Source organism: Oncorhynchus keta, chromosome 19 (genome assembly GCF_023373465.1).
Source record: "Oncorhynchus keta strain PuntledgeMale-10-30-2019 chromosome 19, Oket_V2, whole genome shotgun sequence".
Lineage (NCBI taxonomy): Eukaryota > Metazoa > Chordata > Actinopteri > Salmoniformes > Salmonidae > Oncorhynchus > Oncorhynchus keta.
The window spans coordinates 70,613,684-70,630,110 of NC_068439.1; the positions used below are offsets into that span (position 1 = coordinate 70,613,684).

Below are 16,427 nucleotides of genomic sequence, written 5' to 3' on the forward strand. Positions count from 1 at the left end.
CTGTACTGTGCTGCTTTCTGTGGCTTTTCAGTGACCCACTTTCCCTGCTTCACTTGACTGGGCTGCTGCTGCCATTTCTGTGGGAGGTCTCAGACGATTTCCCCCTTGAACAGGTCTCTCAAGTGAGTCGATCCCTCAACATCACACAGATTAACATATTCAGGAAGAGTAGCAGCTAATGGGGATCCTAATCAAATAAAAACATATTTGCTCATGTATATTCACTCTCATTTAGGCCCACGTAGAAACACTCGGACATTCTCATATGGCCTGTTTATCTTTTTCTTTCAATTCTTCTTACTTTAATAATAATAGAATAGCATAGAGAAAGAATGAGTACATGTACAGTATACAGTCAACAATTTCCACACATATGATGGGCGAATGGGGTGAATTCATAGGTGAATTAATTCAATCAGACAAATAGATTAGGCATATTAAAGAAAGCAGGGAAAACAATAGCACCATTCATGGCAAAAGTAGGCGCTCGAACATTATTTCCAATTTAGGCATACAAATGTTCCCTTTCAGTCTGGTTTGCTATGAACATGCAAATATTGTTTTGTTGTATGTGATAAAAATATGTACATATTAGAGCTCAGGTGCCACTACTCAGAATAATCTCGCCCCGCCCCGACCAGGAAATCGTCAGCCATTCAGCCCTCTAGATCGCTGAGGTATAAACTATCGATTCTCAACGCTCCCTGTTGCCATGCTGGGCTAAATAGTCTTTGGAGAGAAAAGGCATTTGCCTGTATAAGGGTTAAACATGGAAGTAAAAAAGTTTCATGCCCGTCTTTATCAAAACTTTCAACATAAACTCGCTCTAAAATAGATGGTATTTATGCTCATATTCGACCCTTTGCGCTCTTTTTCATTTCCCGCTAACGTTAGCTTGCTTGCATCTTTTCGTGTTCTGCGTTTCTTCTACATGTTTAGCTTGCTAGCTCGACTGGATTTTATGCCTGAGATGTGGACTTGATCATGGCCGCACAAGTGGCAACAGCCCCAACATCAACTGGTAAGAAAAGGTCGAGTTTAACTAGCAGCGTGAGTCAAGATTTTAAATCTGCAGTAGTTTGTGGAGCTGTACTTGGGGTAGGAAACGGGACTATCGTTCATGCTATTAATGTAGAACGCAATCACCATGAATTGAACCCAAACAGAGCTCGAGTTTTTCCTGTAAACAACGATTCGAGTCAACGTGAGAAGGAAAGTGGAGATTATAGATCGGAGTCTTTTTCGACTTCAAATTGTAGCATGAGTTCGGGAAGCATGGAGACGGGAACGCTTGTCAGTCATAAAGTGAAAAATGTTGGGGTCGGAGATCCTCCTCCATCGCACCACCACACACCTCCACAGCAACAGCCATTCAATCAATTCATTCAGCACCAACAACGCCAAATTCACAACAGCCAGCAGTCGATACATGGAGAAAGTGGAAACCGCCAACATGGAGGAAAAGAGAACGTTGTTTTAGGGAATCAAGTGGAGCTCCATCAGCAGCAACAAATGCTAAATAAAAGTGAGGAGGAGGACCAACCGGGCAAAACGGAGGACCGGATTAACAGCAGGTACGACCATGCCAGTTTGGGAACAACTAATAACATCAACCCGTCCCGAAGTGGGAACAGTTCAGTTTTGGAGATAAATAATATTTATTATGGAAAGGGAAGAGGAGGGCCTTGCTTTGATCAACATGGCGGACAACAAAGCCCAGGGTCTGGGATAATACATTCGGTTCAACAGAACAATATGGATCAACTTCAACAAAACTCCCACGAAGGATACCAAAACAACCCGTACAATCACTACCCGAACTACCGACCTGGCTACGGTAACAGTGGATATGGGATGATGAGTCCCTCTCGGCACGGGAACAACATGATGGGCCCAGTCAGCAACACTGCTGCTGCTAATCATAGCAGAGCTGCCATGGCTGCTGCCTCTTCTTCTGGTAGTGCGAATATTGGAGGGTTTCACAGATTTCCAGGGCAAAGTCAGCAGCATCCGTCGGGGGCCACCCCGACTCTAAACCAGTTACTGACGTCCCCGAGCCCTATGATGCGGGGCTATGGCAGTGGCTATCAAGATTACACTAATCCTTCTGCTGAACAGCAACAATCAAGCATGGGGCTGACTAAAGACTTGAGCTCCCAATACGGTTCAACAACTCATAGTTGGGGAGGACAAGAAAGAAATCACCCTGCCATGAGCCCTGGAAACAACGGACAAGGAAGCGGCAGATCACAGGTAAATTATGCATTCATATGTCACTTTTTTTTCCTAATGTGCCGAACTATAACTACGCTTTCCAGGCGGCTTGGCTAGTTAATTTAGCTATGGACAGACACGTTAGCTATGCTAATGTGTTAGCTAGCCAGTATCGCTAGGACAGCTTTTGTACACTGTACTGTTTTTAGATTAAATAAACATGCACGCGGAGAATACCCAAATGGTAATTTTCTGAATTCAGTGTCCTTGTGGGCAGATAACTAACTTAGTTAACTATTCTGTTATGGTTGATTTGAAGTTGGCATTTCCATTTCTGTACAAGGTGACTTCTGGTTGGGGATCCCAGACCTTTCATTTAGCTTGCTTGCTTGCTAGTCTCTTAAAGTCTAGTTAAGTTAGTCTTGTTCTCCAACATTTCAAACTTTAACTACAGTACCGTACCATGTAAACGTATGCATACCCATGCTGATAAATTTACTACAACATTTTCAATATAACTTGTGGACTTGCTTGACTTGCCTATTTAAATAAAGGTTAAATAAAATAAAAAACGTTAGACTGGGGTGCGAAAACTATCGACCTTCCTTCTAGCTAGCACAGGATCTGTACAACTGCTGAGATATTGGAAGTATCCGTTTCATATCTTAAAACGCATATATACATTTATTCAACAAATCAGAATTCTTACTAGCTAACACTAAAATTCGTTTGTTGATATCCAGCTAGCTAGATATCATACACTCCAATTGTTATCTGCTATTGCTAGCTAGCTATAGCATAGCCTGCTAATGTTAGCCTTGTCACACCAATTTGAAGGCCTCGCGTTGGCCAAGTAGCTAGATGTGCTCCTCAGCACGTATTATGATCATTATTTCAATTGATTTAAACAGGGAAATTCCATTGAGACCAAGGCCTCTTTTACAAGGAAGCTCAGCACACGAGCATACACATTCACAACATGTACAAGCAATTGAAGAAAATGGACATATGAAAAACAAACCCATTACTCACTAATAAAAGTCATCAACCAGCCTTTTGAACTTCCCTAGTTGTGCCAAAACATCAAACTTTAGCGTTCTGGACATCAATCCACAAAAAAAACTACCCACAGATCTACCAAACTCGGTACCCAACTCGGTGGAAACTGAGAGTTAGGCATCCTTGTAATCAGGTCTGGTGACTTGTGTGCATGTCTGTCATTTAGCAATGAAGTAAGGTATGGCAGACATTTGCACAAGGGCTTTATAAACAAACCGATGTAGAATATTTGATAGGGCCAGCCTACTTTCTGATACAGAATGCAGTGACGTGTACTGAACCTATCGTTCCTAGTAAAGTGTAGTGGGCTATGATAAAATGCGTCCAGTGGTAGCTGCATTCATATAGACCATATCGCCATAGTCTAAAGCCAGAATGAATGTCAACTGGATGATTGGGTTTCTGCTATTTAACTAAATGCTGCATGCCCTGTTCCTACAAATAAGCCTGTTTTAGATATTACGTATAAAACAGTACATCGTATAACATTATTACACCACTGCATATCTAAAATACTACATGTATAATACCACCATACAACTATATTACAATGTACTTGTGTGTAGATTGCATGTGCAAGCGCTTGTTTGTGTATGCATACATCAGATACATTTGTAAACTTTTTGGGAAATAACATGTACATACTTTTAGCTGCATTAAGTACCAATTTCTGTTCAAGGGCTTTCTACAAAGCAAAAGGGCAGATTGTAGTTGAGAGAGCGCCATGTCAACAGAATACACAACCGTATCATATGCATACAAGGGGAAGTTACCATTTCTTAGACAAACCAATATTGCTAGATGCCAAAGAACAGGCTGGTGCTCGTAGTGGTCCATGTTCCAGTGAAATGTGTTGCAATCAATTGTTTGACTGGGCGGTTAGTGGGCTGCTATGCATGCTCTTCTGAAATGAGTTCATGAAACATCCACCGTGTAGGTCGACTGAAACTATTGTACAGAGGGCCTGGCAAGGGCTGGTGTCCATCTTGCACTTCCAAGAGCACTTTGTAAGCATGAACATTTGAGCTAAATTTGACCACGACTTCCCAATTGACCTAATCTTGCATCTGATTGGTTCTTACCACCTGCCTATCAAGGACTGTGGGGGGGTGGACTCAGGATTGTGTTCTGTTTCCATTGTGTAGTGGTATCTCTGACACTCATGGCTTGACCTTTTTTATCTAGTGACTTGATCCTGTTTTTTGACACTGAGGCCATTATGTGGTCTCACCTTCATTATGTGGTCTGCCTTCACACATGCAAATTAGCCATGTGCCCGATCCCACAATCAGCCAGCTAAATATCTCAGCTGGAAAACACACTCTCTGTCTTCAGGCCTGCACTGTGACAACCTACCAAGAAGTGCCTGGTTTGAAAGCATTGACATCTTTTGTCAATGTGAACATGTTGTGGACGGAACCCTCCATTAAACAGGCTTTCTGTCTGAAAATGTTTAACAGACACTCTAGTCTCTACTGTAGTTTAATTTCCCCACGGCTAAGCCCCCCACAGTGTTTAAAGATGTGCAAACTGCTGCACTACACAAAATATGGACTTTTCAGATGGAAGTTATTCTTGTATTCACTAGCTAATTCCTGCTGTCTCCAGCATGCTCTGAGATCCTGTTACTGACAAGGCTATAATAAACATTTCTGCTTTGAAAGTCTATCATCTTCACTGAGGTATTGTAATTGAGTCTTAAATTAGTCTTTTTAAAAGAGGACATGTCCTTTTTTTCCGCAACTCTCTCTCATTCTGGCTTTGAGCACATGGACTTTGGTGCATCAGAAACACTATGAAGGGAGTGATGCTGGCTTTGGTCTCTGACATTCTTGCCGTCAAAGCTCTAGTTTTATTACATTTTGACAAGTGGATATGTTTACGTTGTAGATGCAGTGTGTGGATATAGCCAGATTATGTGGTAAATGCGGTGGTTTGCCTGTGATGTCCACAGGCAAACCATTCAAGTTTGGACGTCAGTGAGTCTGGACGTCCACTTCGTTGTGGGTTGGAGAGGGTTCGTCCTGTGCTCTTTGGTTACCTGTAGTGTAGGGTTACAGACAAACCTGAGATTGTGTTTTAGGAACTCATCCCAGGCATATTTCTGACAGACTTGTAAGAATTTTGCTGGCCTAAAGTAGAGGGGTTTCTCTTCATAGTTTCTCCTCCCTCTCCAGAGGCAGGTTTGATGTCTCCTCCCCACCCTCGTGGTGTGAATTGAACACATGGCACTCTGACTCAGTATTTAATCTGTCCTGAATGGCACTCTATTTCATATACAGTGCTCTACTTTTGACCAGGACCCATATGTTTCTGGTCAAAAGTAGTGCACTATAAAGGGAATAGGGTGCCATTTAGGATGCAATCCTTTTATTTTGCTGATTTGTAGGTAGGATTTCCCCATCTGAATGGCCTCATTCACATTGACAACAAGCCCTCGTTTGGTAGATTAGCCTACAGCAGACAGAAGAAGTGTTTAGCTGGGAGAAATGTAGTGCTTTTTGCTCACTGGACTCCTAATACAGGGAAAATACAAAAACAAGCTTGACCTATTTGTGTTTAAAAAGAAATCACATCCTCCTTTGCTCTGCAGCTTTTTTCTCCAGTCTTTCATTTGTGGGGTGAGACTTTCTCAAAATAATGGACCTACAACACCATGTGTGGTGTTTACGAACAGATTGAAACCAGTTACAGGTCATAAAATGGAGTAAGAACAACACAACATTTAATGTTTACTGCTGGTACCTGAAAAGCATTCTTGTGTAGACGAAGTGTTGTGTATGTATTTAGTTCAGAAAGTGTAGTGTTTAGGATTTAAGTAGCCTTTTCTCTATCTGATGATCTAGTCTGTCTTTTTTGTAGTGAGGTTTTATTTTAAGACTGTTAGTCATTTGAGTTTACCAAATGGATTCTGGCAAGTGTCAAATAAAAATAATGCTTTGTTTCTGTCTTTGAAAAAAGTTGATTAATTCAAATTAGGCGTACTGCCAGGTGTACAATACTTCTACAAACGATTGTTGGTACAACATCCTCCAACTTGCTTTTATTGCTCATAATCCCATCTGAGCTACAGCGAAAACATTTGAATAGTTTTTATTCTGGATAACCTACCCGTAACTGTCATTTAGTGGGTCTGTGTTAAAATCGCAGGGTGCCCAGGCATGACTGCTGACACCCAGACTGTTCGTTTAAAGTGGCCCCTTGGGCTTTCTCGATTGCTCATATTTTCTTTAAGTGCTTCTTCAATTGGCCTGAATTTAGCAGTGACATGAGAAGATTAGTTTGAATTGCTCTCACTCTTTTTTGGCACAGCCTGCCGAGCCTCTGGAGAATAACCTGACTCCTAAAGCACTTGACGGCACATTATCCTGGATATCTTTGCCTACCCCTGGACCTGACTATGAACCCCAGGCTATTTAATAGGACTCCGATGGAGTGATGGAGAAATCTGATGTATTGAAACATTTAAAAACTACTTTTATCATTTGCAAGGCATGGTGAATAGGCCTACTTCAATCCTGGCCAGCTGTCATATACTGGAAGTTGAGTAGTGATGGTTGGACCAGAATTGGACCATGTTGCAATCGTTTTCATACTAGTTTTGCTCTAGGCTAGACTCTAGATATATTTTTATACATTTTTATTTAACTAGGCAAGTCAGTTAAGAAAAAAATCTTATTTACAATGATGGCCTAGGAACAGTGGGTTAACTGGCCTAGGAACAGTGGGTTAACTGGCCTAGGAACAGTGGGTTAACTGGCCTAGGAACAGTGGGTTAACTGGCCTAGGAACAGTGGGTTAACTGGCCTAGGAACAGTGGGTTAACTGGCCTAGGAACAGTGGGTTAACTGGCCTAGGAACAGTGGGTTAACTGGCCTAGGAACAGTGGGTTAACTGGCCGAGGAACAGTGGGTTAACTGCCTTGTTCAGGGGCAGAACGACAGACTTTTACCTTGTCAGCTCGTGGATTTGATCTTGCAACCTTTCGGTTACTAGTTCAATGCTCTAACCACTAGGCTACCTGCTGCGAATGTGAAGGAAGGGGCCTTTGACCTTGCAAGCTGTTGGTTGTATTATACAATGTCTAAAGCATAGTAAGCCCAATCTTATGCTAACTTCTCCCATCTCTCTCTGTTAGGTGCCACCAATAGACGCCATGGCGATGAAGCGCTCTCAGCTGTACGGCATGGGCAACAACCCTTACTCCCAGCAACAGCAGGGCGGGGGCGGCTCCTACCCTGGCCAACCATACGGATCACCTTCTCCTCACCGCTACCCAATGGGAATGCCTGGGAGGGGTCAGATGGGCATGAGTGGAATGCAGTATCCTCAACAGCAGCAGGTATGTTCTCCATTTAGGCTAGTCAACCACTGCCTAAATGTCTGCCATTGCAATGTAGGCTACTTCTCTACAGACTACTGTCAGCATTCCTAATGGACCGGGGTGAAAGTAGTGCACTATATAGGGAATAGGTTGTCACACAACCCCTGTGTGGGTGGCAGGGCTCTGACTGAGTGTGGGGATCTGTTGACATGCAGCATGGCTGGCAGAGCAGTGTGGGCCAGGCTGGGCTGAGTCAGTCTATTCTGGTTAGAGTCAGACTGCACTGCTGCTATATTTAGCCCCCGGACAGAATGTTGGACTTGGCTCCTAACGCTCCTCCAGAGACGGCCTGGCAGTGGCCCTCACATGGGACCAGGCTGCTGACGTAGCATGATGTATAATGGTCCTAAATAAGGACTAAAGTCTGCCTCACCAGTAGTATTTGTGTACTGTTCTCACTCTCTCTTAATTATTTATATATTACACACACACACACACACACACACACACACACACACACACACACACACACACACACACACACACACACACACACACAGTTTGTTTTGCTGATTGAAGTAAATTCCCTGGGCTTTGCTGCTGTTCTGTTTCACAGTTGGCCCTCTTTCATTCCAGCCATTATCCTTCCAGTGACAGGTGCTGAAAAAAAGTATAGAAACCCTTGTTGATATGAATAGACAACAGCTTTCTATGCCTCGACTTTGGCATGGGCCATGCACGACACACAGACACTAGGAATGGCTCTGCAGTTGTAATCTTGTCATATACCAATGTCATATTGATACTGCCTTTGTGGCACTGGATACGTATCTGCTAAATCACCTAAATGTAAATATTCACAACACCAGCTTTGAAAATAGCAGAAATTGCGTTGCCCAAAGAAAACGTCATCTCGACGATGGCAGAAAACCACTATCACATCGTTGCATCATTACATCATTAGAAATCAGCAGCATTTTCCAGTTTGACCCTAGGGCTCCGTGTTAGTGTCAGCTCTGCTTGCTTTTCCGTCTCGGAGAGAGACGGAGCATATAATGACTTTTATCAGCACTGGGCCCCAGATGGCCCCTTCTCCATTACCTCATGGATCCCACCTGAAATTGGATGCTTCAACTATTCAGATACCACCGTGGCCCTGCTTTGCTATTTTATATTGATTGTGTTCCCGAGGGTGGGGGGGTGGCCGGCCAGCACGGAGAGAAGAGATGCAGCAGAGAAGACATGCCCGTATTCGAGATGTCATTCAGAGATCAACCTTAATATTTCATGATAATTAGGAATGGATTTTCCTCAGTCTACTATACTGGCTGGCTTCCCTTCTTGCTATGTCTTCCCTTGTATCCTGCTGTCTTTGGTCTGGTGTCAACTGTCCTAAATTGCACCCTATTCCCTCTATGGTGCACTACTATTAATCAGGGCTCTAATATTCCCCTAGTGTCATCAGTCCCTGATTCAAAACTGTATTATCTTATGCTCTTATGCTTCACGGAGTCGTGGCTGAACGACGACACCATCAACATACAGCTGGCTGGTTATACACTGTACTGGCAGGATAGAACAGCTGCGTCTGGTAAGACAAGGGGTGGCGGGCTATGCATTTTTGTAAATAACAGCTGGTGCACGATATCTAAGGAAGTCTCGAGCTTTTGCTTGCCTGAGGAAGGGTATCTCATGATAAGCTGTAGACCACGCTATCTACCTAGAGTTTTCATCTGTATTTTTCGTAGCTGTTTAGAGGCCGGCACTAAGACCACATTGAATGAGCTGTATTCTGCCATAAGCAAACAAAAAAAAACACACAACCAGAGGCGGCGCTCCTAGTAGCCGGGGATTTTAATGCAGGGAAACTTAAATCCGTTTCACCAAATTTCTATCAGCATGCTAAATGTGCGAGGGGGGGCTCTGGACCACCTTTACTCCACACACGGACGCATACAAAGCTCTCCCTCCATTTGGCAAGTCTGACCATAATAAAAAGCTACAGGACTGTTTTGCTAGCACAGACTGGAACATGTTCTGGGATTCTTCCGATGGCATTGAGAACACCACATCAGTCATTAGCTTCATCAATAAGTGCATTGACGATGTCGTCCCCACAGTGACCGTACGTACATACTAGAGGTCGACCGATTAATTAGGGCCGATTTCAAGTTTTCATAACAACCAGAAATCGTTATTTTTGGCGCCAATTTGCCAATTTTTATTATTATTTATTTAACTAGGCAAGTCAGTTAAGAACACATTCTTATTTTCAATGACGGCCTAGGAACGGTGGGTTAACTGCCTTGTTCAGGGGCAGAACGACAGATTTTCACCTTGTCAGCTCGGGGGATCCAATCTTGCAACCTTACAGTTAACTAGTCCCACGCAATAACAACTTGCCTCTCTCTCGTTGCACTCCACAAGGAGACTGACTGCCTGTTACGCGAATGCAGTAAGCCAAGGTAAGTTGCTAGCTAGCATTAAACTTATCTTATGAAAAACAATCAATCATAATCACTAGTTAACTACACATGGTTGATGATATTACTAGATTTTATCTAGCGTGTCCTGCGTTGCATATAGTCTGACAGAGCGTACAAGTGTCTAAGTATCTGACTGAGCGGTGGTAGGCAGAAGCAGGCGCGTAAACATTCATTCAAACAGCACTTTTGTGCGTTTTTCCAGCAGCTCTTCGTTGTGCGTCAAGCATTGTGCTGTTTATGACTTCAAGCCTATCAACTCCAGAGATGAGGCTCGTGTAACCGAAGTGAAATGGCTAGCTAGTTAGCGTGCGCTAATTGTCGTTGTGTTGCTGGTTCGAGCCCAGGGAGGAGCGAGGAGAGGGACGGAAGCTATACTGTTACACTGGCAATACTAAAGTGCCTATAAAAACATCCAAAAGTCAAAGGTTAATGAAATACAAATGGTATAGAGAGAAAGTCCTATAATTCCTATAATAACTACAGCCTAAAACTTCTTATCTGGGAATATTGAAGACTCATGTTAAAAGGAACCACCAGCTTTCATATGTTCTCTTGTTCTGAGCAAGGAACTTAACCTGTTGCGACGAGCCATCCCGGATCCGAGATCGTGAATACAGCCTCAAGCTCATTACCATAACGCAACGTTAACTATTCATGAAAATCGCAAATGAAATTAAATCAATATGCTAGCTCTCAAGCTTAGATTTTTGTTAACAACACTGTCATCTCAGATTTTCAAAATATGCTTCTCAACCATTGCAAAACAAGCATTTGTGTAACACTATTGATAGCTAGCGTAGCATTTAGTGTTAGCATTCAGCAGGCAACATTTTCACAAAAACCAGAAAAACATTCAAATAAAATCATTTACCTTTGAAGAACAGATGTTTTCAATGAGGAGACTCTCAGTTAGATAGCAAATGTTCAGTTTTTACAAAAATATTATTTGTTTAGGACAAATCGCTCCGTTTTCTGCGTCACGTTTAGCTACGAAAGAAACCTGTATCCAGGATTGTGTAAATCTATCCGCAAGCTCATTAGCATAACGCAACGTTAACTATTCATGAAAATCGCAAATTAAATGAAATAAATCTATTTGCTCTCAAGCTTAGCCTTTTGTTAACAACACTGTCATCTCAGATTTTCAAAAATATGCTTCTCAACCATTGCAAAACAAGCATTTGTGTAACACTATTGATAGCCTAGCATAGTATTATGCCTGACATGCCTGACATTCAGCAAGCAACATTTTCACAAAAAAACATTCAAATAAAATCATTTACCTTTGAAGAACTTCAGATGTTTTCAATGAGGAGACTCTCAGTTAGATTGCAAATGTTCAGTTTTTACAAAAATATTATTTGTGTTGACAAATCGCTCCGTTTTCTCCATCACGTTTGGGTAAGAAAAAAAAAAGAAAATTAAGTCATTAAAACGTGAACTTTTTTCCAAATTAACTCCATAATATCGACAGAAACATGGCAAACCGATGTTTAGAATCAATCCTCAAGGTGTTTTTCACATATCTATCGACGATAAATCCATCGTGGCAGTTGGACTTTCTCTTCTGAAGAAATGGAACGCACATGGACCTAGAGATTACGCAATAATTTTGACACAGGACACCGGGCGGACCCCTGGTAAATGTAGTATCTTATGGTCAATGATATGCCTACAAATATGTCACAATGCTGCAGACATCTTGGACGAACGGCAGAGAGCATAAGCTCGTTCACGGCACATTCACAGCCATATAAGGAGACGATAGAAAAACAGAGCTTCAAAAATTCTGCTCATTTCCTGTTTGAGTTTCCTCTTGGTTTCACCTGTAGCATGAGTTCCGTGGCACTCACAGATAATATCTTTGCCGTTTTGAAAACGTCAGTGTTTTCATTCCAAAGCTGCCAATTATATGCATAGTCGAGCATCTTTTCGTGACAAAATATTGCGCTTAAAACGGGCACGTTTTTTATCCAATAATGACATAGCGCCCCCATAGGTTGAAGAGGTTAAACGTTAGTTTTTTTACAAGACACATATTGCACTTTTACTTTCTTCGCCAATTGAACATATTTCATTATTTTACTTGAGGTTAAATTGATTAAGTTAAAATAAGTGTTCATTCAGTATTGCTGTAATTGTCATTATTACAAATACATTAAAACATTTGGCCGATTAATTGGTATCGGCTCTTTTTTGGCCCTCCAATAATCGGCATCGACGTTGAAAAATCCTAATCGGTCGACCTCCAATCCAAAGCCTTTCCATTTGTGGGGTATTGAAGGAGAGCACACTCTCACCACCGCTGCTGCCTGGTGCGTCCTTCAGATGCTCTTGGCCTGGCCTGGAAATGGGCTCAGAGGAGAGGGGCTGGGAGGCAAGAAGAGAGAGGAGAGGCAGGGAGCTAGGGGAAGTTTAGTTAGACTCCCAGACATCAGTGTCTCAGTTCCAGAGTCATGAGCTCATGTGTGGAAAAACAGCCTTGACGCCCCCCCCCCCGGCTTAAGGAGCTGACGGCTTGTTGGGTGATGAGCATTGCACACAGCTATTGGATTGTAAAACTGCTCAGCGCTGCACTCCCATATGGGCCTCCATGTTTCTGCCTTCGTGTCCCAAATGGCACCCTATTCCCCATGTAGTGCCCTACTTTAGGTATAGGCTACCATTTTGAGCTGCAGACAGAAATAACCCAGCCATTTTCATAGATTGCTCTGTGGTTTCATAGATATCTGATGTTTCATAGAATGACCAGGCTAGTGTTCTTGTGCTTGGCTATTGAATCATTGAGGGGGAGGACCCTTCGCCAACAGGGGAATGCTGAACTCTGCCTCTGTTGCAGAAACCTTATGATTGATCGTGTTTACAGATTTCTCGATGGTGTACTCTAGAATAGATATCAGTCTGTTCTATACACTGCTGGTTTTGTGTATTTTGTTCTAGACTTAGAACCACGGCTAGTAAGCGACTCCAGGTGATGCAGAGAGAGGGATGAGCCAATAACAGCTGTTCCCCAAAACGCCTTATGTAAGACTGTTACAAACAGCTTGAGATGAATGGAGGAGGAGGAGAGCAGCTGGGGCTGTGTCCCAAATGGCACCATATGGGCTCTGGTCAAAAATGGTGCACTATATAGGGAATAGGGTACCCTTTGGGCCACGGCGGCTGTGTGTATTATTGTCAACACAATGTTAATGTATTGAGGCTGGAGAGGTGAGAAACCCTCCAGGGTCCTGTTCATCACTGCCGTTAGTCAACCTCAGTACAGAGCATGGTAAACAACCTAGCAGGCAGTGTGACTGAGTGGAAATGACTTAGGCTATACAGCACCACATTGATTGGGAGTTTAATCAAATTCACTTCTGTATATGAATTGGGATCTTTTAATGGTATGCTGATGATGTCTTGGTGAACTAAAGGCCATTGGTCTATCCTTTACGTCTTGCAGAGGTGTGGGCATTGACAGTGAGCTTTTAGAGGTCCTTCTGTAGCACAGTTGGTAGAGCATGGCGCTTGTAACGCCAGGATAGTGGGTTCGATTCCCGGGACCACCCATACGTAGAATGTATCCACACATGACTGTAAGTCGCTTTGGATAAAAGCGTCTGCTAAATGGCATATATTTAGAGTATTGATCCTATCATATCTGATGTCTCCTTTATTGTCTCTCAGCAGATGGCAGCTCAGTATAGGCAGCAGCAGGGGGGCATGAGTGGGTACTGCCAGCCACAAGGCCAGCCCCCGTACTCCAGCCCTCCCCAGCAGCAGCCTGCAGCCCCCACGCAGCCCCCCTACATGCAGGCACGTCCACTGCCACAGCAGGTAAGACTACAACCCCTACAATGCCATGCGTGTATTGATGCTGACTAGCCAATTGACAGGACTTCAGTTAGACTTCTGACCTTTCTGAACCACGCACTCATCGGCTAGTTCATGTCCATGAGTGTAATCAAAGCAGTGTTTACCCCATAAGCACACACACACACACACACACATGTTGATTTCATTTTGGAGAGACCGGTTTACTGGGATTATAGCCAGAACAGAGGCCACCCAGGTCAATCTTCATTTTAAAAACTTAATGAGCAATACATTAAAAACCAATTCTGCGCTGTAGTGTTCCCCAGAGATTAGAGTGGGCCGTTATCTGTTCCATCTGCACTCCCCGTCCCCTCTCTCTCTCAGCCTTCGTCCCAAATGGCACCCAATTCCCACTACCTTTGACAAGGACAGTCTTTCTGGCTGTTTGAGTCAGCCATTTTGGCTGCTCGTATTTGTAGGCGTGAGGCAGCGAGTCAGCTGCAGTCATTTTTTTATTCAGCTAGCAGAGAGTTACCTGCAGGGGGGTCCTTGGATGAAGGGAAAACCCTGACCCTCTGTGTAATACCTGTGGTTCCTCTGGTGAAAGGAGTGGTTCTGAGAGAGAAGGAATACACAACACAAGAAGAGAGAGGTTAACAGTGGTGTTGCCTGGCTGGAACAATGACAAATTGACTGAGTAAAATTCAGTTTCCAGTTGGGGTGGGAATTACCAGGTACACCAAGTTAATGATAGTTTCACAATACTTAGGTGCCGATACGATATGCATTGCGATTCTATATGTTTTGAGATTCGATACTGCATTTCGATGTTTCAAACATATTGCCCACCATATGTCTGCTGCAGAGGGACGAGAGCCATGGGACATGATCAGTCATGGAAATAGTGCTGAAAACTAAGTTTCTGTTTATCCCCACACTAACTGTATTTAAAAAAAATATCTTAGATGACAAGACTGATAGGGGGGAAAAAACATGTTCAAATTCTGCCCCTGCCACGTGTCCACTCCCACTGACAGGGAGGATAGGGGAAATAAAGGGGTGAATTTAGACTGATACCCTTGTGCTTGCTACAGCTCCTGCTAGCACCAAAGACCCAAGATGGCCACCACTGTGCTTGTTAGACCAGTGTTTCCTGTGAAACTGGGTGCTGTAATGATGAAACACAGCTGCCAACAACACAGAGCGTGAACTCTGTCGGGGGCCACTGAACAAGAAAAGGCGTCGCTTCTATGTTCGCCCCCTTTAGGGATGCAAACAGTGTTCCACCTGACCCAAACCACAATCAGAGAGACTGAGAGCGTGGCAGTCTACTGTCTATCTCTGTGTTGACCCTGCTACTCCGTGTCTCTCCTCTGTCCCAGCGGCCTTCGTAAGCTTTGTGTGTGTCGTCTTGGTGAGACAATGAGCCAGCGGACACCACGGGAAACGTGTGTGTGTCGTCTTGGTGAGACAATGAGCCAGCGGACACCACGGGAAACGTGTGTGTCGTCTTGGCGAGACAATGAGCCAGCGGACACCACGGGAAACGTGTGTGTCGTCTTGGTGAGACAATGAGCCAGCGGACACCACGGGAAACGTGTGTGTGTGTGTCGTCTTGGTGAGACAATGAGCCAGCGGACACCACGGGAAACGTGTGTGTGTGTCGTCTTGGTGAGACAATGAGCCAGCGGACACCACAGGAAACGTGTGTGTGTCGTCTTGGCGAGACAATGAGCCAGCGGACACCACGGGAAACGTGTGTGTGTGTCGTCTTGGCGAGACAATGAGCCAGCGGACACCACGGGAAACGTGTGTGTGTCGTCCTGGTTGAGACAATGAGCCAGCGGACACCACGGGAAACGTGTGTGTGTCGTCCTGGTTGAGACAATGAGCCAGCGGACACCACGGGAAACGTGTGTGTGTGTGTATCGTCTTGGCGAGACAATGAGCCAGCGGACACCACGGGAAGTGTGTGTGTGTGTGTGTGTGTGTGTGTGTGTGTCGTCTTGGCGAGACAATGAGCCAGCGGACACCACGGGAAACGTGTGTGTCGTCTTGGTGAGACAATGAGCCAGCGGACACCACGGGAAACGTGTGTTTGTCGTCTTGGCGAGACAATGAGCCAGCGGACACCACGGGAAACGTGTGTGTGTCGTCTTCGCGAGACAATGAGCCAGCGGACACCACGGGAAACGTGTGTGTGTCGTCTTCGCGAGACAATGAGCCAGTGGACACCACGGGAAACGTGTGTGTGTCGTCTTCGCGAGACAATGAGCCAGCACCACGGGAAACGTGTGTGTGTCGTCTTGGCGAGACAATGGACACCACAATGAGCCAGCGGAACCACGTGTGTGTGTCGTCTTGGCGAGACAATGAGCCAGCGGACACCACGGGAAACGTGTGTGTCGTCTTGGCGAGACAATGAGCCAGCGGACACCAGGGGAAACGTGTGTGTGTGTCGTCTTGGCGAGACAATGAGCCAGCGGACACCACGGGAAACGTGTGTGTGTAGTCTTGGCGAGACAATGAGCCAGCGGACACCACGG

The 16,427-nt window shown here is 44.3% G+C and overlaps 1 protein-coding gene across 1 annotated transcript in view; it reads left to right on the forward strand.

Annotated features, from left to right (window-relative positions):
• The first annotated feature begins 649 nt into the window (after positions 1–649).
• Positions 650–16,427, forward strand: part of LOC118398803 (AT-rich interactive domain-containing protein 1B-like) — a 111,291-nt gene continuing 95,513 nt past the window's right edge. Inside the window, exons 1-3 of the mRNA XM_052471224.1 lie at positions 650–2,253; positions 7,412–7,615; positions 13,753–13,902. Of these exons, the coding sequence (XP_052327184.1) occupies positions 985–2,253; positions 7,412–7,615; positions 13,753–13,902 (1,623 nt within the window). The 5' untranslated portion in view covers positions 650–984. The remainder of the gene's footprint in view (positions 2,254–7,411; positions 7,616–13,752; positions 13,903–16,427) is intronic.